At 47.0% G+C, this 23,049-nt stretch overlaps 1 protein-coding gene across 4 annotated transcripts in view; it reads left to right on the forward strand.

The window, feature by feature from the left end:
• LOC310674120 (phosphofurin acidic cluster sorting protein 2-like) overlaps positions 1-23,049 on the forward strand; it is a 168,534-nt gene that overhangs the window by 112,668 nt on the left and 32,817 nt on the right. For all 4 annotated transcript variants that reach the window (XM_083433008.1, XM_083433007.1, XM_083433009.1 and 1 more), the window contains exons 3-5: positions 20,199-20,288; positions 21,233-21,358; positions 22,712-22,871. In XM_083433008.1, coding sequence (XP_083289134.1) covers positions 20,199-20,288; positions 21,233-21,358; positions 22,712-22,871 — 376 coding nt within the window. The remainder of the gene's footprint in view (positions 1-20,198; positions 20,289-21,232; positions 21,359-22,711; positions 22,872-23,049) is intronic.

Here is a 23,049-nt window from a genome sequence, read left to right on the forward strand (position 1 = left end):
CTAGATGATCCTTATGGTCCTATGATTCTGTATTGCTGAGCAGACATATTTGGATCCTTACCTCAGTACGCAGCAAGACTCTGTCCTCCTCTAGTCAAGGTTTGTTTTGTTTTGTTTATTTAATTGCTTACTTACTTATTTATTTTGTAAACCACTTGCTCAGAAAATAAATTCTCTAAGCAATGTATAAGTGCATGTTTATGTGTGTGTATACAGTCATACCTCGGGTTACAGACGCTTCAGGTTGCGGTTTTTTGGGTTACAGACTGCTGAAACCTGGAAGTACCGGAACAGGTTACTTCCGGGTTTCAGCGATCGCGTTTTGCACATGCGCAGATGCGCCGAATTGCACCCTGCGCATGCGCAGACACACCGCTGCAGGTTGTGGACGCTGCTGGTTGCGAACATGCATCCCGCACAGATCATGTTCACAACCCGAGCGTCCACTGTAAACCAAATATACATAAAACCATAATTAAAATCACAATAAAATCAATAAAATATTGGAAACAAATGTTAGCTAAATCAATATGCTTTCTGAAACGGAAAAGTTTCCAGTGGGCATCTAGAGCGGCGAAGGTGCCTGCGGAATGTCAGTTCCCCAATCCGCTGACCTTCTCCCTCATTCTGCAGCAAGCGGAGCAGAGCAAGATGGGTGCATAAATTCCTTTGATGGAAATAAAGGCCTCGCCAGCCCCTCCCTCTCCCAGCTTCCTGGCTGTGCCCTTCTTGTGCTCTTGTCAGCTGTTTCGTAAAGCCGCTGATGCTCCCGACAGCAGGCTGGGGCGAAGGGCCGGCGAGAGCTTTGCGTCCTGCCCGGGCGTTTCTGTGCACTGCAGTCATTAGGATTTAAATCCGGGATTAGTAGCTGAAGCTGGTGGGTGTTTTAAAGTCGCCCCAGGGCCTGGTCTTCACATGCATATCGAAGGTTGTCCGAATGGCATGTCTGAATGGGAGCCACAGGGAGGCATGGTGCGCAGAGAACAGCTGGCCACGTGACACCCACACGCCCCGCATTGGATGGAGACGTTTCATAGCCATGCTTGGAAATATATGTGTTGTGCATAAGGCCCAGCCTCAAAGAAAACTAGCGAGACTCTAATATGGCAGGTTGTGGTGGAGGTTTGTAGGAACAACCATGTTTATTGAGTCAAATTCAGCTGTGGTATGGGACAGAAAATTTTCTAGTGCTTTATTTTTCTGCAGAAAGTTAGGTGGCTGCTGGCTGCAAAGAATCGTCAGGCTTGGCAGTTTCAGAGTTTTTAGCTTTCTTTACCAACTACAAGGTGTTTTTTTTAATCATACGGGTTAAATTAGATAATTCTCTAGGGCAGAACTTGGGAACTTGTGGCCCTCCAGATGTTGTTGACCTACAACTCCCAGCAGCCCTGACCAGCATTGGGAGCTATAGTTTGGAGGTGGTTGGAGGATGGATGGCGGCTAACGGATTGAGGTTGAATCCTGACAAGACAGAAGTACTGTTCTTGGGTGACGGGGCGGGCTGGTGTGGACAACTCCCTGGTCCTGAATGGGATAACTGTGCCCCTGAAGGACCAGGTGCACAGCCTGGGAGTCATTTTGGACTCACAGCTGTCCATGGAGGCGCAGGTCAATTCTGTGTCCAGGGCAGCTGTCTACCAGCTCCATCTGGTATGCAGGTTAAGACCCTGCCTGCCCTCAGACTGTCTTGCCAGAGTGGTGCATGTAATAATAATAATAATAATAATAATAATAATAATAATAATAATAATAATAAATAATTTATTTCTACCCCGCCCTGAACAGGGCTGCCTTCAGATGTCTTCTGAATGTCAGGTAGTTGTTTACCTCTTTGACATCTGATGGGAGGGCGTTCCACAGGGTGGGCGCCACTACTGAGAAGGCCCTCTGCCTGGTTCCCTGTAGCTTTGCTTCTCGCAATGAGGGAACTGCCAGAAGGCCCTCGGCGCTGGACCTCAGTGTCCAGGCAGAACAATGGGGGTGGAGACGCTCCTTCAGGTATACTGGGCCGAGGCCGTTTAGGGCTTTAAAGGTCAGCATCAACACTTTGAATTGTGCTCGGAAACATACTGGGAGCCAATGTAGGTCTTTCAAGACCGGTGTTATGTGGTCTCAGCGGCCACTCCCAGTCACCAGTCTAGCTGCCGCATTCTGGATTAGGTATAGTTTCCGGGTCACCTTCAAAGGTAGCCCCACGTAGAGCACATTGCAGTAGTCCAAGCGGGAGATAGAGCATGCACCACTCTGGCGAGACAGTCCTCTGGTTACGTAAACTTCAGGATGCATGCACGACAAACCCGTAAGTATTTTACCGGGTTTTGCCGTGCACGCATGCGCAGAAGCAGTCGGAAGCAGTGTCCAGGCAGAAATTGGTAAAATGACAGGGGAAATCTGGACATGGCAGCCCATGGCAGCCGTGACCTTTGCTGATTTTCCTTAAACATAGCTTTAAAAATTGCCAATTTTTCTTTTGCTTTTTCGCAAAACAACGCTTGTGTCTGGATTTTTAAAATATGGCAGCCTTAGTAAGTTCTCTTCTCAAGGCTCCGATTTGCACCTCAGCAAAGAATATAGCATGCAGTGGCAACGATGTTAACAATCCTTAAGCCAAGTCAGTTAAAACAGTTTATATCAATGTAAACCACCAACCACTTATATATGACTCTTTATATGTGGTATATAAATCTATAAAGTAAAACAAACAAGCAATTCTAAGAGAGCAACCTTTAAGCAAAAATGGTCCAAAGCACACCAGCAACATTGAGGCCATAAGCACCTCCATGGGGAGGAAATTCTACAGCCTGGGGGACAGCACAGAAAAGGCCCTGTCTCTTGCCCCCGCCAGCCAAATCAGTCTGACAGGCGGGCACGCAAGCGGGGCTTCAAAGGCAGGTTTTAACAACCTGACAGGTTTGTAATGGTGTTGGTAAGAAGTTGTCAACCTTTTGGGGGCCCAAAAGAGAAAACACAAACATTTATTATACCCACCTATGAATTCTTAAAGCCCACCCCCCACCCCCCGGCTGAAAGGTGAGCGAAATCCTGGAGGATTTCTGCGGCTGGCTGTAGTGTTGAGCTGGGCTGTCCACAACACTGTTTTCTTTATAACGTCATAAACGCCCTGCCCTGTGTATGCCACAGACCCATGAAATGTTGGCTTGTACTAAGTCAGCCCCTTGGTCCCCTTAGTTTAGTATTGTCTACACCAGGGTAGCCAGCATGCCTTGTACCCCCCCCCCCCCCGATGTTTTGGTCTTCAAATCCCATGAGCTGTAGTCAGCGTGGTGAATAGCCAGGGATGCGGGAAGCTGTAGTCCCAAATATATGGAGGGCATCATGTTGCCAACCCCGGTCTACGGTGACTGACATCAGCTCTCAAGGGCGGGGGTCTCTCTCAGTCCTAGCTGGAGATTTTGGGGGCTTTGCACTGTATGAAATTTAAATGGTGGTGCTAGGAAATCCAACCACCCAGCTGTGTCTTCTGTTGGGGTGGGTGGGATATGTGGAGGTTGACAACAGGCCCAATATGAACTGTTCCAGATTTGGACTGCTCCAAAAGAAGGGTGAGACTTTGTTCCTGTGCCTGCTGTTCCCTTCTGCGATTGCATCTATAGGATCCACAGTCTGCAGGTTCTTAGTAGCAGAATGAGAAACTGCTTGGGGTGGTTATGTGGGTTCCAGTTGTAGCTCTTGGGGTGTGGATTTTCTGCATGTCTGTATATAGTCATACCTCAGGTTAAAGTAGCTTCAGGTTGAGCGTTTTCAGCTTGCGTTCCGCGGCGACCCGGAAGTAACGGAACGGGTTACTTCTGGGTTTCGCCACTCGTGCATGCGCAGGCGCTCAAAATGATGTCACGCACATGCGCAGAAGCAGCGAATCGCAGACCCGCAGACGTGGGTTGCGTTCTGCTCAGGATGCGAACGGGGCTCCAGAACAGATCCCGTTCACATCCAGAGGTACCACTCTACAGTGGTACCTCGGGTTAAGTACTTAATTTGTTCCGGAAGTCCATTCTTAACCTGAAACTGCTCTTAACCTGAAGCACCACTTTAGCTAATGGGGCATCCTGCTGCTGCCGCGCCGCCGGAGCACGATTTCTGTTCTCATCCTGAAGCAAAGTTCTTAATCCGAGGTACTATTTCTGGGTTAGCAGAGTCTGTAACCTGAAGCGTATGTGACCTGAAGCGTATGTAACCCGAGGTGCCACTGTACTCAGAATTTTCCTGCGATAACAAGAACCGAGTGTGTCAGGACTTGGTTCATGCTGAAAATGGGAGTGGGTGGCAAAAATAGGTTCTGAGAGTCAGAGGCGCTGAATGTGGGACTATATCTGAACTGAGTGCTAAGAAGGCCGTTTATCTGCCGGCTTAAATTCTAATGTTTTAAAACAATTTAGCTAATGTCTGTAGCAGCTGTGATACTAACTATGTACTCTACTCTTGCCATCAGTGTAGTATTTTTCCATTGTAAAGTTTGAATGCTGCCACCGTCAGACGCCTGTGACAGCAAATGCCATTGTTAGAGCAGATGGGAGAAATGCCAGCGTGAACATGAAGACTTATCATGGCTTGGGTTTTTATTCCATTAAAAATTAATGGATTTCTTAAGCAACTCTGCAGACCTCATTACACTCCTTTTTCATAGTTTGCATCTAATTTTTCAGGACTTGCAAATCGTATGGTTCTTATTAGAGTTTACTTGCATCATTTTTGCACCCTGGATTGCAGCGGCTTTTTAATGCAGTAAAGAGGAATGATCCCCCCCCCCCCCGCTTTTCCCTACCGTTTTGTTTGTGCTTGTGTCTCAAATGACTGGAGGGATTTCTTTGAAACCAACCAGAAACATGTTCAGAAAACAAGAAAACATATGCCCCAAAGGGGGAACATTTCTCAAGACTTTTTAGTATCTGGGACACACAGCCGCAGAATGGAAATGGCTTTGAGAATGCATTGTGGAGGCCTTTTGCCATTCAAAACACTGGCTAGGCTGGAAGTGTCCAGTCCTGAGAGATGGGAGTGTGTTAGGAATACAAATGGGGGCATCTAGTTGACAGCAATTCCCCCCCCCCCAATGCCGGCTTAATCATGTTGCTGTGGCCTGCAGTGCAATGATGGCTGGGGTTTGCGTGGCTACTATCCTAGAAATCCTGCAATATGGCACAAATGTCCATACCTCTTTATTTTATTTTTTATTAATTAAATTTATATCCCACCCTTCATCCAAGGATCTCAGGGCCATTCACAAGATAAAAATACGAAATAAAAGCACAATATAGTTAAAACAAAACAATAAACCCCCTCCCACAACCACATTTAAAAGGCCAGGGAATATTAATCAGACAAAGACCTGGTTAAAGAGGAACGTTTTCTCCTGGCACCTGAAGATGTATAATGAAGGCGCCAGGTGAACCTCCCTGGGGGGAACATTTCACAAACGGAGCCACTGCAGAAAAGGCCCCGTTCTCGTGTTGCCGCTCTCCAGACCTCTCATGGAGGAGGCACACGAACAAGGGCCTCAGGGGATGGTCACAGTCAGGAATGGGGCTGTTTGTGTTCAACATATTCTGATACCTAGGTTGGTGGTGGCGCTGTGGGTTAAACCACAGAGCCTAGGGCTTGCTGATCAGAAGGTCGGCGGTTTGAATCCCCACAACAGGGTGAGCTCCCGTTGCTCGGTCCCTGCTCCTGCCAACCTAGCAGTTCGAAAGCACGTCAAAGTGCAAGTAGATAAATAGGCACCGCTCCAGCAGGAAGGTAAATGGCATTTCTGTGCGCTGCTCTGGTTCGCCAGAAGCGGCTTAGTCATGCTGGCCACATGACCCGGAAGCTGTATGCCAGCTCCCTCGGCCAATAAAGCGAGATGAGCGCCGCAACCCCAGAGTCGGCCACGACTGGACCTAATGGTCAGGGGTCCCTTTACCTTTACCTAAGTTGGTGGCAGGGATGCTATGGGGAGACTGGCAAGCAGAGGCCTTAACTGATGTGACTCATCATTTGGCTAAGGTAAAGGCTGAATGGGGATCTTTGAATCTGGGTGTTTCTAGGCCTAATCCACCCCTGCAATCCCACAGCTTCTCTTTTGCTGCACTCCCTGTTTGGGCATTCAGAGTAACACAGGAGGGTTTAAACTGGGCAGTGGCATGCATGCACCTGCCTGCTCCATCCTAAGCATCTCATGTTGAGCATGAAGGGGGTTGTAAGTGTGTTCGGCTGAACATTGTTTGTTTGGAGCATTTGTGCCCCAATTTGTTCAGCCGAAAAAGTGGCAAAAATGCTACTAATTCAAATCTGCAAACTGATGCAGAAATGTGGAGAACTGGGCTGGCGGAAAACACACAAGATTGACGGATTTGCCCCACCCTAGCAAGCACTTGGATCGACAGCTTCCTCATCCTCCAGCCTCTTCCAGCCTTTGCAGAAAGGTGGACCTTCTATAGGAGTGCCTGACAGCTGCCTCTCCCAGCTCCACCACCTGGGCGAGGGTAGACGATGACAATGGCATAGTGATGAGGATGGTGGATGGACCATGGGCTGAATTGCCTTTGGCCTAATTTGAAATGGAGCCACCCCACTTCCTTATCCCCCATCCCGCTTTGAGAATTGGTGGGAGCTGAGTGGAAGGATGGAACAGCGAGGAGTCTGAAGTAGTCACGGCCTATGGCAGGAATGGGAAACCTGTGGCCTTCCATATATTATTGGATGATTCTTCCCATCACCCCTGACCATTGACCATACTGACCAAGGCTGAGCCCAACAGCATCTGAATGGCCACACGTTCTGAATCTCTGGCTGTGGGTTGGAGCAGAAGCATCCTGCTCTCTTGGTGCTCAGAAGACAGGGATGGGGAATTTCTTTCTTTTTAAAAACTATTTTTTATTAAGAATTTCAACATAAATTATCAAAGCATATCATCTTCACACACACCCATTTTTCCCCTCCCCCCTCCCTAGGGAACCCCCCCAAGACTTTCCTCAGCTCCTCTTTCTGATTTTTCAGCACATGTTCTCTGCATAATATAAAATTGTAAAGATCCTTAAATTATCTGTCTATTATGTTCACAGTCAATAAATTTGTGCATGTTTATTCAAAACCTGCCAAGGAGTCCAATTCATTTTATTGTTTTTTACAGTGGTTTGTAAAGAGTTCCCATTCTTCTTTAAAGTCACAGTTGTCCTTGTCTCGTAATTTGGGTGTCAATTTTGCCAATTCCGCATAATGCATCAATTTCTCTTGCCACTGTTCTTTCATCGGGATTTCCTCATTCTTCCATCCTTGTGCTATTAAGACTCTTGCCTTAATTTCAAGCTGTGAGGCTACATGTGGCCCTCCAAGCACTCTATGTGGCCCTCAAAACTCTCCCCAGGCCACACACCCCGCTGACCATGCTTTGCACTCCTGAGTGTTTTTGCCTGCCTTGAATGTGTCATTGATGGTGCCTCTTGCTTGCTGGATGTAGGGAGAAGGGGGTGTTAGTGTGTGTAGAAACCAGTCCACTGTACGAAAATGAAATTGACATTGGTTGTCAGTTGCCCATCACTAGCATGCTGCCCTCAAAAGATTGCCCAAAATGGAAAGTGGCCCTGGAACTGAAAATGCTTTCCAATTCCTGTTGTAAGAGTTCAGGACAGTATAGGGAACCTCCTGGTGGTGCTGGGGTTGTTGTTGTTGTTGTTTAGTCGTTTAGTTGTGTCCGACTCTTCGTGACCCCCTGGACCAGAGCACGCCAGGCCCTCCTGTCTTCCACTGCCTCCCGCAGTTTGGTCAAACTCATGCAGGTAGCTTCGAGAACACTGTCCAACCATCTCGTCCTCTGTCGTCCCCTTCTCCTTGTGCCCTCCATCTTTCCCAACATCAGGGTCTTTTCCAGGGAGTCTTCTCTTCTCATGAGGTGGCCAAAGTATTGGAGCCTCAGCTTCACGATCTGTCCTTCCAGTGAGCACTCAGGGCTGATTTCCTTAAGAATGGATGCATTTGATCTTCTTGCAGTCCATGGGACTCTCAAGAGTCTCCTCCATCACCATAATTCAAAAGCATCCATTTTTCGGCGATCAGCCTTCTTTATGGTCCAGCTCTCACTTCCATACATCACTACTGGGAAAACCATAGCTTTAACTATACGGACCTAATGAGTAAAACTGAAGTTTGGAGAGCTGCTGTGTTCCTCTCCTGCTTCCTGCCAGTGAGGAGATAGAAAGACAGGGAGGCAGAAGCTGAGGCCGGTCCAGGCTCATTTCCTATTTGCATTTGATTTCCACAGCACAAAATGCTTCCCGGCATGAATAATTACAGAGGCAGAGGAACAAAAACAACTTGTTAACTCAATTTGTGGGTGATTATTTAGGTGTCACAACCAGCTGTTAAGAGGGTGGGATAATAACACCCAAAGAACAGAGAGGGAATAAAAATAAGGGCAAGAAATTAACACAACAAGCCATTCAGCTGAAAGCAGTGCTACCAAATTTGCTTTTGAGAAAGCTGAGATGACCATGTCATGTAATTGAAACAGTGCGGAAACATTTATTCCCCAAATTTTGGGCCAATTTATGAAAACAGATTCATATATTCGGTAAACGGATGTGCAGTTTGGTCCAAACAAAGGAGGCATTCCATAGCTTCACCGCCGACACCTCTTCCTTTCAGGTCAGCCTGTATCTACCACAGCACTGGAAATGACCCATAGCTCAGTAGGTAGAGCATGAGACTCTTAATCTCGGGGTCATGGGTTTGAGCCCCACATTGAGCGAAGGATTCCTGCATTGCAAGAGGTTGGACTAGATGACCCTCATGTTCCCTACAATTCCATGATATTTCTTTGTTATCTTGGCTCATGGCCTGTGGATCTTAGGAGCTTTGAAAGCAGGTGTTTGGTATTGTGGTTTTGCTGAACTACAGTTTCCGTTATCCCTGAACATTTGTTGTCCTTCCTGGGACTGACTGGAGTCCAGCAGCAACCTCTGGAGGGCCACCGCTCTGTATTACTATAAATTTTGGCAGCCACTGTCATTTACAGATGACACCAAACCGGGAGGGGTAACTAATGCCACAGAAGACAGAATCAGAATTCAAAAGGATCTTAACGTATTAGAAAACTGGGAGCAAGCTAACAAAATGAATTTCCATAGGGACAAATGTAAGGTTCTGCACTTAGGCAAGAAGAACCAGATGCAAAAATATAGGATGGGGAACACCTGGCTTACTAGCAGTACATGTGAAAAGGATCTAGGGGACTTGGTGGACCAGAAGCTTAACATGAGTCAACAGTGTGATGCAGCAGCAAAAATAGCTAATGCTATTCTAGGCTGCATGAACAGAAGTATAGATCAAGGGAAGTAATAGTAGCACTCTATTCAGCCTTAGTCAGACCACACTTGGAATACTGTGTCCAGTTCTGGGCACCACAATTTAAGAAGGACGTCGACAAGCTGGAACGTGTGCAGAGGAGGGCAACCAAGATTATCAAGGGTCTGGAAACTAAGCCTTACGAGGATCGTTTAGCCTGGGAAAGAGGAGACAGAGAGGAGCTGTGATAGCCATCTTCAAATATTTTAAGGGCTGTCACATGGAGGAGGGAGCATGTTTGGCTTCAAGTTGCGAGAAAGGAGATTCCGACTAAACATTCAGAAAAACTTTCTGAGAATAAGAGCTGTTCAGCAGTGGAGCAGACTCCCATGAGAGGTGGTGGACTCTCCTTCCTTGGAGGTTTTTAAGCAGAGGTTGGATGGCCATCTGTCCTGGATGCTTTAGCTGAGATTCCTGCATTGCAGGGGGTTGGACTAGATGACCCTCGGGGTCCCTTGCAACTCTTAAGATTCTATGATTGATAGGAATTAGGGAGAAATTCCATTTAGTTTACATTTAAAGGTGAACCTGACAAATCCATACCTTCCAAAATAATATGCACACCTTCCTTCAAAATTTGCTCTTTTCCTAATTTTGCAATGCAGTTTTCCTGGCAATTGAAGTATACAAAAGCATCACTATGGTAAAGTGTGCATAAAAAATCATATATTAGTGGAAATAACATACAAATGCATTATAGGAAGAAATGTGTATATTAGGGGAAATTACATACAAAAATCTGCTTGTTAGTAGAATGTCCTAGTAAAATGCTGGCAAATTTCATGACTAATATAATATAATATAATATAATATAATATAATATAATATAATTAATTGCAAGTTGCTGCAGAAATGTGGAGAATGGAATTTAAGGTTGGGAAAATGAGAAACCGACAGGTCCATACATCCCTACTGTTTGAGATACTGGTTCTTGTTCTCTAGACGTTTTGGGGTCTCTGTTGATGGGAAGGATATTTGTATCCAGAGTTTATATTAATGTGGGTTAAGTAAGTTATGTAAAGACAAATTTAACTGTGAATCGAGAGGGCTCCATAAATTGGAGAACAGGGTGGTAGATAACTGCACTTCAAAGATCTTCAAAGAATGCCAGTTAGTTTTCTTTCTGGTAGTCAAGAGCTTCTGAAAACATCCCAGATACTTTCGATTCCTGTCGGGAAGGTGGTTCTCCAGCGTTCCCTTTGTTCTTTAAAGAGTCCTTTTCAAAAATGCATTACCATTAGGGGTGCATCTTTGCAGCAATGGTGGTTCCACCTTCAACTCTTCGATCTACACTTTACATCAAATGGCTTCCCGGGATAAGCTGTTTCTGCCTCCCCATTGAAGTGAAGTGTTCATTCTGACAGACAGTCTCACTCCCAGCAAGTGATCTCTCTAGTCCCCTCCAGATTGCCATTATTGTGTAGGACAGGATTCATTCGCATCCCGGAAATTTATATTTGAGCAATTAAAGTGGATTAGAGCACTCTGGCACAACAAATCCACTCCCTCCCCCCTATAAAACCCCTGACTTTTTGCAATTAGGAGAGTGACAGGGATAAACGTCTGATTAACAGGAAGATGTATAACCCTCACCCAGGCAAATCAGAATGAATGTTCATTGGCATGTAACCTCCCTGGCAAGCAAATGAGGATGAATTCTCAAGAGGTCAACTGGAGGAGCAGGTCAAATGGCTGGATGCAATTCTGCAGAACAGATGGTTCTGATAGTTACAAAAGAGTTATCTTAATTTAGCCCAGGTGTGTCTAACTTGTGGACTGCAGGTTGCATATGACAAAACTTCAGCAAGCCCACAACTTACATGGGGGTTACATTCGGGGATTGCGCCTAAGGCCAAAATCGCTTACAGTCATACCTTGGAAGTCGAACAGAATCCGTTCGACTTCCAAAACGGTTGAAAACCAAATTGTGGCTTCTGATTGGCTTCAGGAAGCTCCTGCATCCGATCAGAAGCCCCGTCGGACGTTCAGGTTCCAAAAGAACATTCACAAACCGGAACAATCACTTCTGGGTTTGTGGCCTTCGGGAGCCAAAACGTCCGAGTTCCAGGGTGTTCAAGGTACGACTGTATAGTAAAAACCCATTGAGTTTGTTGGTGGGTGTCAAGGAGCTGTCAGGTGAGCACAAGTCATCTACAGGGCAGGAAAGAATGTGAGGAATGAAATGAAGTTAGCTTTTATTCACAGGAAGTGACAACACAGCAGAGTTCCTCTGGTTCATCTTAATCCAGCTGGAGATGTTACTGAAACTGACCACTGGCCCTTCCCTTCCCCTCTGACCTCTCACTCTGGATCCTTCCCTAGCTGACGGGGCTGTTCCTCTGGCTCTGCCTGGCTCCTTGCTCAGCAACGTGCAGGACTCTCCTCGAGCTGGGTATCAGAGGGAGAGGAGAGCCAGCAGGACTGGGTCTGGGTAGCAAGGGCAACCTCTGACTCCTCTCTGCCTGAGTCTATGCTCACACTGCAACTCTCAGCCTCTAGCCCTGTCCTGCAAGGGCCTCCTCCTTCTGACACCCCCCTTGATTGTTGAAATCTTGCTTCAAGCAACTCCCAACTTGTCCCTTCCCCAGGCTGCTCCCCGGTGCCCCGCCACCACAATCCAGGGTCATCTTTTCCCCTATCCTCCCTGGGGGGCTCTTGGGCACTTGGTGCCCTCCACTCTTCCTCATCCAGCCAGTCCCTGACAGTGGGTGGGATTGCCAAAGTCGTTTTCACCAAACCCCTGCCCCCTTTCCACCCCTTTTAAAATTTCTGCCATGTGCGTAAAGCTGAACGTTTGCAGATTAAAAGTGCCTAAGTTGAAAACCAACTGTACCACACAGTGAGCTTGGGTAGAAATAAGTCTTGCTGTGAGCTGTGGGGGGTCTGAATGGAGAGGGGAAAGGAGGGTGGAAGCAGGAGAAAGCAATGATTTTATTAGAGAATGTTTGATTGCAGATCAGGGTACAGGCAGTAAAGCGGTATATCTCATTCCTTTGGAAACTGGGTGGATACAGAACTCTTAGCAAGTCTTAGACGGAAGCAGCATATAACAAGGCATGCAAGTCCTGTCTGGGGAAGGTAGGTAGCAGGTCAACGCCCAATGGATACGTTCTGACCTGTGTTAATTGGAGGGGGGAAGCAGGATGGGAGCCAGAATGGGTGGGGATGGGGGAAGAGGGGAAAGCAGACACACACGGATGGGGAGGCTCAGCCCACCTCCCTCATGCTACCTCCAATATATTTCCCCCAAGGAATCTGACCCTCAACAGTAAAATAGAAATAAAAAAAATACATCTCATAGTCCATCTGAATAGTCTCCAGTTCTAATTTCCAGATTGACTCCTGGGCTGTAAAATGATGCCTCTATACTGGAATTGGAGTAAGTTTTTCCCTTCTAAAGTGCTTTACTGCTGGAAATTCAATCTTGAAGCATGTGCCCATGTAACTGTCCTGCAGTTGCAGCTGAGGAAAGAATCTTAGAATTATAGCATTTCAATCCTTCATTTTATAGTCCATAAAATAGTGTGTTTTTCTACTTAGGTTTTTTTTTTAAACAGTATTGTACCTGATCTGCTCTGGCCCAACCCTACTCAGAATTTCAATACAGCAGGTTTGTGCCTCTGGTGTTTTGATCTATGGATTTTGGAATAAGTGGCATGGACAGATTTTCAGGAGTGAAGCCGAGATGAAGTGAAAAGCCAGAAGTTTAGAAGTTGAAGAATGAAGGCATAAATATCTCCACAGAGGTTCTTTTAGTTGTGCTTTCCTCCTCCTCAGACTTTCACTAAGGGAATAAATAATGCGTCGCATGGTGGCAGCTGGTTTGCTGTGGTGTGATTGGCACCATTGCAACAGCTAGGGTGACTAATTGTCTTCCGAGACCGAATTAGTGCTCCTCCCTGGGGGTGCCACAGTAAAAATAGAAGTAGTTACTTACCAAGGACCCCTAGATCTGTGACAGGAACATTAGAGGCTTATTCCAACCACAGCATAATGGGGCACTTCACTTAAATTAATGTTAATTTCTCTCCCCACCCCCCCACCGCCCCAAATGTAGAGTGCAGTCAACACAAACCAAAGGAGGCAAAATAATTTTTAACAGTTTTCCTGCTTCATTTTTAACAACTGCCGGCAGGTAAGATCTGCTAAGAGGATGAAGCAGTTAATGTACCATTCAGTCACTCCGTACTTGCTTTCAGCTATGCTTCTACTTTGTTTAAATGGGGAAGGAGATATCCCGCCTTCCTTACCTCCACTGGTTCTTATCTCCTCCAGATTGCCTTTTTCTCCTGCCTGCCCTTCCTTTAGCAGCCAACCTCTCTTTTCTCCAGGCTGCTCCCATGCCCCTTCTCCAATGGTATCTGGTGGCCATTGTGGGTAGTAGGATGGAAAGCAGGAAGGGCCAACAGTAGGTGGAGCCAGAGCTAGTTGAGAGAGCCGACTAGTTGTAGTTTTGCCCCGCTGGGGCTAAGGAGGAGGAAACCAGCAAGCAGTGCCACCCCTGGACTAGCTATGAGGAAGAAGGCAGGCAGGTGGGAGCTCTGGGCATTGGGAAGGACCCGTCTTGAAAGCTTGCAACATCTCACCGTTCCCATTTTTCCCCATCTGCAGCCTGTCCAAGGTGAGTGCTCATCAGGTTGCTTGCAAGTAACCAGCTGGCTTGGTGGCTTCTTCCACCTGTTCCCTACACAGTGACTTGCAGTGCTGAACCAGTAGTGCCTGATGCATTTTGACTCTTGGTTCCGTTTTCTCTGTTCTCCCTTTTTTCCTGTCGCCTCCAGGCTTACAGTCACTCCCCGCTTCCCTTGAAACCAAACTGAATGTCAGAAAAGAAGGGGTTTGTCTAACAAATCTTCTAGCAGCAGTAGAGCAGTGTTAGAAGAGAGCGATCTCTCTGCCTTTTTGAGAAAGATTCCTGGGGATTCTAGAGCAGCGTTCCTCAACTTGGTGCCTTCCAGATGTTTTAGACTTCAGTTCCCATCAGCCTCAGCCAGCACTGGCTGGGGCAGATGGAAGCTGTCATCCAAAACTTTTGGAGGACACATGTCAGGGAAGGCTGGACTAGATCAGGATCTTGCACTCTGTAGCCCGTGGAGAGTATCAGGGTGGGCCGCGTAGTGAATGCCACCAAGAGCTATTTCATCTCTTTGTGTTGGATGAGTGGAAGTTTCTGTGTAAACACTGGAGAGAGCAGCAATCAGTAGGAAGTTGCCTGCTGTGTCTGCCTGTATCACACATATGCTTTGGAACCCAACCATTATGTTTTCAGCCATATGCACACAAATGTATGTAGTTGCTTTTAGCTGGAGGGACCTTGCACTTATTGTCTCCTGATCCATGGTGATATTCACCACCAAGAGAAGGTGATGGCCCAACTGAGGAGATCAGTTGTCCTGGGGTTCTGGAACAGATGGCAAAACAAGGGCAGACCTGTGAATAAGGACCAAGGTGCTGATTCAGGACCACGGTCAGCAGTCCTGTAGCTGAGGTAGAAAATACAAGTTGTCTCAGCAGTGTCTTAGAACTAAACAGCAAGGGTAGATGAAAGATACCACAACCACCAATAATAATGTAACCACAGCCATTACACCAGTTCAGAATGAGAACAACCATTTACCGCCCAAAAGCTTTCCTGAAAAAGGAAAGGCTTTGATTGTTTTATGGAAGACTGTTAGAGATGGGGTGAGATGAATTTGCCTCAGAAAACAAAACAACCATGTTCTGGGCACAGTTGCTGAACAGACCCTCTCCCTGTTCCCAACCAAGTATATTTTTGGGAACACTGGAAAGTGTCTGACAATGATCTCACAAGGCAGCCAGGCTTACGCTCTTTCTCTTGACCCCAACAATTATGTCATTATTATTGCCAGTTGAGACGGAATCATGGAAGTAAATACCACTCAGAAGTGGCGCTGCACATAGCCACACCCAGAAGTGTACCGCATCAAATGCTATTCCCGAAGGCAGAATTTGAGACTTAATATCCACACTGTATGAGGAAGGACTAAGTCAATCTGTAGCATTCACTACCTTGTTTAATTCTATCCCAAAGCAACCTTTGAAGTAGGTTATCGTTCCCTTTATGCAAATGGAGAATTGGCATGGAAACGTGGCGGCTTCCTTGAGGCCTCCCAGCAAGTTATTAATTGGGTTGGGCTTTGAACGCTCCCCTTCTAGGCCTTAATTTACACTTCAGCCAATGGGCCACATTTGCTTTTATTTACAAGTCATGTGAGAGCACAGCAGAGTAGGCCCTGAAGCAGCAGATAATATCTTCCTTCTTGTGGAGCTTCCTTCCTCCCAAAACACTTCTCTCCAATGATTTTATCCCCCACCCAAGCAACTATTTTTGACATTGGCCGCATGCTATGCCTGTTTTAGGTTCATTCAAGTCCATCTCAAATTAGCCCTGAGTGTCAGGAGTTATATCTCGTCCATTCCTTCTGGCTCGTCTTTCATCTGGATTATGCAGAGCATCTACCAGGGGCATTCGGTCCGTGGTTTTACCATAAATTCGGACCTGCTCAGGGTCGTGCCCTTTGGCAAGGCAAATGATGTCAACTTTCTGAGAGTTTGGAGAAGCCAGGGACAATTGGCCATTAAAGAGAGTAGGGCATTATTTAGGCTGGGAGTTTGTTTCAGAACAAAATGGTAGAAGTAGAAATACTGTGTGTGACTGTTTCAGGTGTGGGGAACCTTTGGCCCCCCAGATGTGACTGAACTACAACTCCTATAATCCCTGACCGTTCACCAAGCTTGCTAGACCTGAAGGAAGTTGTGGTTCAGCAACATCTGGGGGACAAAGGTTCCTCACCCCTGCCCTATTTCAAGTGGTGAACACCTCTGGAATCGGTAATAGGCTGAATAACGGCTAATTAAATCTAGACAAAATGGTGGCACTAGCAGTAACTGCCTCACTAGATTAATAGGGTGGTGTTCAATCTGTTTTGGATGGGGTTGCAGTTCCCCTTAAGGATCACGTTTGTCACTGTTGAGTGCTGTTAGATTGGGACCTTAATTTGGTGGCCTGAATGATCCTTGACAAGAAAGGAGATTCCAACTAAACATCAGGAAAAACTTTCTGACAGTAAGAGCCGTTCGACAGTGGAATGGTCTCACTTGACAGGTTGTGGACTCTCCTTCCTTGGGGGTTTCTAAGCAAAGGTTGGATGGCAATCTGTCATGGATGCTTTAGCTGAGATTCCTGCATTGCAGGGGGTTGGACTGGATGACCCTCAGGGTCCCTTCCAACTCTATGATTCTATCCGTGTGGCACAAAGCATCTTTCACCTTCTTAAGTCTGTGAACCAGTTGTGACATTTCCTACACAGAGCCTTGTAACTGTTATTGATGCCCTGCTAATGTCCAGCCCTGGTTACTGCAGTGCATTATACATGAGACATCTCTTGTTTCTTTACTGGCTGCCAGTTTGTTTCCAGACATAATTCATTAGGCTGATTTTGACCTATAGAGCGCTCTATGTCTTGGCACCAAATTAGATGAATGACCATTTTCTCCTGCATGAACTACCCAGTTTCTTAAGTTGTTGGTGTTGTTGTTTGTTTGAATTTATATACTGCCCCATACCCAGAGGTCTCAGGGCGGTTCACAAAATAAAATCCAAATATAAAATCACAAAATGCACCACCAGAATAAAAATAACCCAATAACACCCCCCAAAAAACCCTGAGCAACCTGGTGGCTGAATTCTGCAGTAGCTGAAGTTTCTAAACCGTCTTCAGAGGCAGCCCTACATATACTGCATTGCAATAATCTAACCTTGAGGTTACCAGAACATAGACAACAGTAGTTAGGCTATCCCTGTCCAGATAGGGGCATAGCTGGGCCACCACCTGAAGCTGATGGCAGGCACTCCAGGCCACTGAGGCCACCTGAACCTCAAGGAACAGAATCTAGGACTACCCCCAAGCTATGAACCTGCTCCTTCAGAGGAAATGTAACCCCATCAAGAGCATCAAGCCCATCTCCAACCCATCTGGTCTAGGGAACCACCCTAGTGTTTGTGGGAGGCTTTTCTCAGATTAGCCTCTGTTTCTGATGTGAGCCCTGCTTGTGTCAAACAAGAGGCCCTCTAGATGTTGGGTTCCCCTCCTTCCTTCACTGGACAGAGTGGTCAGTGGTCAGGGACAGTGGGAGCTGTGATCAAGCAATGTCTGGAGGACCATAGGTTCCCCATCCCTGATGTAGGGTTCCACCAGACAGACCCAGATGAAGGATGATGAACCCTGCAAAGCACAGTTTCAAATGAATGCATTGATGGAGAGACACAGGTTCCTCACCCCTGTCCAAAGAATCCTAGAGTGAGCAGTGCAATCTTAAGCACAGCTACTCGGAAGTAAGTCCTTCTGTTTGTGATGCCTAGGACTTTGGCCTACAGCATACACCAAGCAGAGGCTGGTCCATAATGGTGAGTGGGGCTCTTCGCCAACCTCACCCCAGTCTGTCATCTTGCTTATAACCAGTCCAGTGGATGACACCACCTTCCCTTCCTTAATTGGTGTAGCTTTTGTAAAACTCAGCAGGGAGGCGGATGGGGTTCAAAACCAGACCCTGTTGACTCTGCGTGTGTGGCACTGGCTCCACCTACTGTTGACCTCCTGCCTTGCGCCCCACCAGTCCCAACTGGCCGCCTGCCCCCTCGTCTTCCTTGTTGTGGCTCACCTTGTAGACTTAACCCCAGAGGATTATAGTATCCAGCAAAGGCTACTTTTTCCCCTCACACATTGAGTGCCTTTGAGCTCCGAAGGCACCAGAATGCCTTCTTCGATAATGCTTGGTGGATTAATATTATTTTAAAACTAATTAAAAGGGCATTACCAGCATAACGCCTTGGGAGTCCTGGTGGGCAAAGTGGGAGAGCTGCCGCAACTCTCCGCCGGCTAATCCGTTTCCTTTTCCCCTCCCAAGGTGAGCCAGGTTAATCCTGCTGGAAGTGGAATCTCTCCACTCAGACAGAACTGTGTAATGTTTGCCCCCGAGCCAAGTTAATTCCGCGCGGCTTAATAAGGCGAGGTGGGTGGATAATTTGGCTATGCTCTGCTCTTTCTCTGAACTTCTCACTGGCAGTGGAGCGACCCTCCCTGCAGCATGGAGAAAATCCCCCCGGCTCATTTGAGCAGGGAAATAGGCAATTGCTTTCTTAGCAGTGGCTTGGCTGCCGAGGTGGAGGATCTAAGCGACTCTGCACGGTGTACCAAGCATTTGGGGCAGCCTCGGTTCAGGAATGCCCAGCTGGGGCTTGATAAGTTGTGCCTGCTTTTTGCGGATGAGAACTGGAGGCACACTTCAACCTTAAACACCTGGGAAAGTTTGTTTTTAAGCACGGGTACGAGCATAATATCGGGACGCGGGTGGCGCTGTGGGTTAAACCACAGAGCCTAGGGCTTGCTGATCAGAAGGTTGGTGGTTCGGATCCCCGCGACGGGGTGAGCTCCCGTTGCTCGGTCCCTGCTCCTGCCAACCTAGCAGTTCAAAAGCACGTCAAAGTGCAAGTTTCTCTGGCGGGAAGGTAAACGGCGTTTACGTGCGCTGCTCTGGTTCGCCAGAAGCGGCTTAGTCATGCTGGCCACATGACCTGGAAGCTGTACGCCAGCTCCCTCGGCCAATAAAACGAGATGAGTGCCGCAACCGCAGAGTCATCTGTGACTGGACCTGATGGTCAGGGGTCCCTTTACCTTTACCTTTTATGAGCATAAGAATTATTCTGACAGCACCACGCTCTGCTTTTCTGTCCATTCATAGCAGAGCACATGATCCTGTGCTCACCTTCAGCTGAAAGGATCTTGGGTAATAGAGTTAGGAAAGGACTCTACCTGAGACCGTGGAAAACTGCTGCCCATCAGAGTGACCTTTTGCATTTGTTCAAACACAGTAGCAAAGATGAAACCCCAGAGTAATGAATCCTTTGCAGTTTTGGACTTCATGCATTCAGACATCATATTGCTTACAGCAGTCTTCCTCAACCTAGCAGCCTTCGTATGTTTTGGATTAAAACTCCCATCATCAGCCAGGACTGATGGGTGTTATAAGCCTAAACCTAAGGAGGGCACCAGCTTGAGAAAGGCTGGCCAACCGATGGCATACTTGTTGCATCCAAAATCCAAAAGAAGACTTGTGACATTAAAGTGTGGGAGCTCTCTTCATTTCCTACAACTCTTGACATTCCCTCCCTTCCGCACAAGCCAAACAGTGGACAGACCTTTCAACGTGCCTCGTTTAAAACTCAGTAAGACCACCAGGAGCATGTTGAAATCATTGGTTGCAAGGAGGAGGGCTAGTTGACCGTGCCCTGGTCTACCACAATTTGTGGGCGGCTGAATGGAAGGACTTGTCTCATAACTTTGGCTCAGATCCAGACCAGCTGGCTGGTGGTGTGCTGTGGGAAAACTGGGTGGTGAAAAAGGACCTGTAGCACTTGCCTGTCTTTGCTTGTTTATATGTATTTATTATTTTTAAAAAGCATGACATAAATGCAAGATATATTGAAATATATAGGTAAAGCTCAATGCAGCCCTTCTGTGGCTCCCCGGGTCATCCTGTGTGAACTCATTCACAGTGAATTTTGCTTGCTGTGTTCATTTATTAGGAGAAAGTCTTCTTAAAGCATTTGTACCTAGTTGCTTTTCAGTGACATGCCGCCACCCCTTGCCCCTACATTCCCCATTTCCTTTTCTTTAAGGCTCAGATCTCTGGAAATCTTCTGCTTAATACAGACTGCTCTGTTGCTTTACCTTGTGTCATCAAATTCTTGGCGTTGTGTTTTTCCTCCCTCACACAGGCCAGCTGAGGTTGTGATGCGATAATTGACTCTTAACACTTCAATCCGGGTCTTGTTGCAGGGTTCAAAGAGAGTCCTGAGATCCAATGAATATGTTCTGCCCCCTGGAGGCCTGATGGAGACTGACCTGGAACTGACATTTTCGTTGCAGGTAATTTGAACTTTGCTCGCCGGATAGCAGAGAACCATCCCTCGACAGGATGATTAAAATCTTTTCCCTGCATCTCTGGCTTTCTGAACAGACAGTGCATTTGGGAACAGAATGGGAAGAGCTTTAGGAGTTTCCTTGAGATTCTGTTGAAGAGGCTTTCTCTTGCACACGTAGGGTAGGATTGCTATTCTGACAGCAGCCCTAGACATGTTTACCCCCTGGAAGTCAGTTCTGCTGTGTTCAATGGGGCTTGCTTCCTAGCAAATGTGTTTAGGATGGCAGCCAAAGGCTCCTTTCAAATCAACCATTCATGAGATGTGTTAGACTATCGTTCCCGTGTGTGAATGTTTTAGCTTTTGTTTCGTTTTCGTTTTATGTTGGTTTAATTTTTTTTTCTATTATAATGTAAGTCACTTTGCATTTACTTCCTGCAAATGGAAGAAAAAGTGGCTAATAAGTGTAATTCATCATTATCATCATCTTCTTCACCCTAACCCAGGGGTTGGCAACGTTTTTTGAGGCCACTCCCCGGCACACCTCTTGGTGGGCCAGAGCTATTTCTGGTGCTCTTCTGGGTCGGAAGAGTGCCAGAAAGATCGTTTGCTCATGGGCGCTCCTCCGTTCTGGAAGTGCGCCAGAAATAGCATGTACACACGTGTACGGGCGCTCCTCCGGGTGAGGAGCGCCCGTGCGCATGCACACATCCGGCGCTCTTCCGACCCGGAAGTTGGTCCCCGCAGTGAGAGAAAAATGGTGCTGCGGGGGGGAAAGAACACGGAATCCCCACGCCGATCTACAGAACATCCATGGGCCGGTTCCATGAAGCTCATGGGCAAGAACCAGCCCATGGGCCTTAGGTTGCCAACCTCTGCCCGAACCGCTACACTGAACGGGCTCCTCAAAAACAGCATATTATCTGAATCTGTCTCCTCCTTTCCCTGTAGTACCCACACTTCCTGAAACGTGATGGCAACAAGCTCCAAATCATGCTCCAGCGCAGAAAGAGGTACAAGAACCGCACTATTTTGGGCTACAAGACCCTGGCAGTGGGCATCATCAACATGGCTGAGGTAAGGGAAGCAGCAAGGTGGGCAATTATGTGGGCATCCCATGCCTTTAACCATCTCTGAGCAATGGGCTCTTGGTGGTGCCAGAGCTGATGGGAAGCAGAAGAGGCACCAGGGCACCTTCTGAAGGTTCTGCTTCTTGTATGTGGGAGGGGCCTGGTCTGTCCCAGAAGCCTCCTCCTGCGCAAGGGAGTAGAATTGGAGCCCCTCCTCTAGGTAGATCCTGTATATGGAGCTCCTCTTCCACATGAGGGCCCAGATGTTGCTGAGCCGCAGTTCCCATCAGCCCCAGCAAGCAAAGCCAAGGGCAAGGGATGCTGGGAGTTGCTTGCTTGTTTTTGCTGATGTTATTCCTTGTATTTGCCAGTCGCTGTTTTCACGGAGGGAACCAAAGCGAGTTACCTTAAAGCCAATTAGGAATTTCCAATAAAAAATCCTAAAAGCACAGCTGTACAGAAAAAAAGGCAGGGCTTACAGGTCCCACCCCAATAAAAGAGGGCACAGTTTCACCCTTCAAAATAAGAGTTGAAAGCCTGGGTAAAGTGCAAAGTCTTTGCCTGGAGCCTAAATATAAATATAAATGGGATGGGTGGGGTGCTCGCTTCGGCAGCACATATACTAAAATTGGAACAATACAGAGAAGATTAGCATGGCCCCTGTGCAAGGATGACACGCAAATTCGTGAAGCGTTCCATATTTTTTTTAAAAAATTAAAAATGGGATGGGTGGGGTTTGCCAGGTGTGCCTTCCTGAGGAGAGCATTCCACATCTAGGGGGCCACCACTGGAAAGGCCCAATCTCGTGTTGCCAACTTCTGAGCATGGAGGGGCCACACTAAGGAGGGTCTCAAGATAATGATCATAAATTGTAGAGTTGGAAAGAACCACGGGATTCTTCTAGTCCAACCCAATGCAGTGCAGGAATATTTCGTCCAACATGGGGCTCAAACCCACAACCCTGAGATTAAGAGTCTCCTGCTGTACTGACTAATTGCAGGGTCCAGGCTGGTTCCTGTGGGGAGAAGTGATATCTTTTAAGGCCCTGAGTTTCTAATCTGCATAAGGCATTATAGACGTAAAGTAGCATTTTGAATTAAGCCTGGAAACGAATTCGTATCCGGCACAGTCATGCCAAAAGTGGTGTTCTTTGTTCAGACAGTCCTGCTGTGATCAACATTCTGCTTGTTGAATTCTGCATCAACTGCAGTTTCCAAGCCATCTTCAAAGGCAGCCCAATGTATAACACATTTCTCTACACGGAGCCCAAATACATGTTATTCTGCCTCCCTACGGCAGGTCACTGGCCTGCTCCAGAGGCTTCCTCCTGTGTGCTGAGTATCATTGATCCCTTATTCAGGTCATGCAGCACCCGACAGATGGAGGGCAGCTCCTGGGCCTCCACAGCAACATCAAGGATGTGAGCATCCGAGTGGCCGAAATCAGCATCTACTCTCTCTCTAGCCAGCCCATTGATCACGAAGATGGAAACGTCCCCTCTGGCCCCAAAATCAAAGCAGGTAATGTATTACTTATTTTTTATTATTATTTATAAATTTTATTTTTCGGTTTTTCAAAAGAAATTTACAGACATGCAAATAACAAAAACACAAATCGCATATATTTGACTCCCCCCACCCCACTTTTGTGGGGTTTTTTAAATTTTAATTTCCGTGCTGCATTTTCCACATTACTCCA

Source organism: Podarcis tiliguerta (genome assembly GCF_965153285.1).
Source record: "Podarcis tiliguerta genome assembly, chromosome: 3".
Lineage (NCBI taxonomy): Eukaryota > Metazoa > Chordata > Lepidosauria > Squamata > Lacertidae > Podarcis > Podarcis tiliguerta.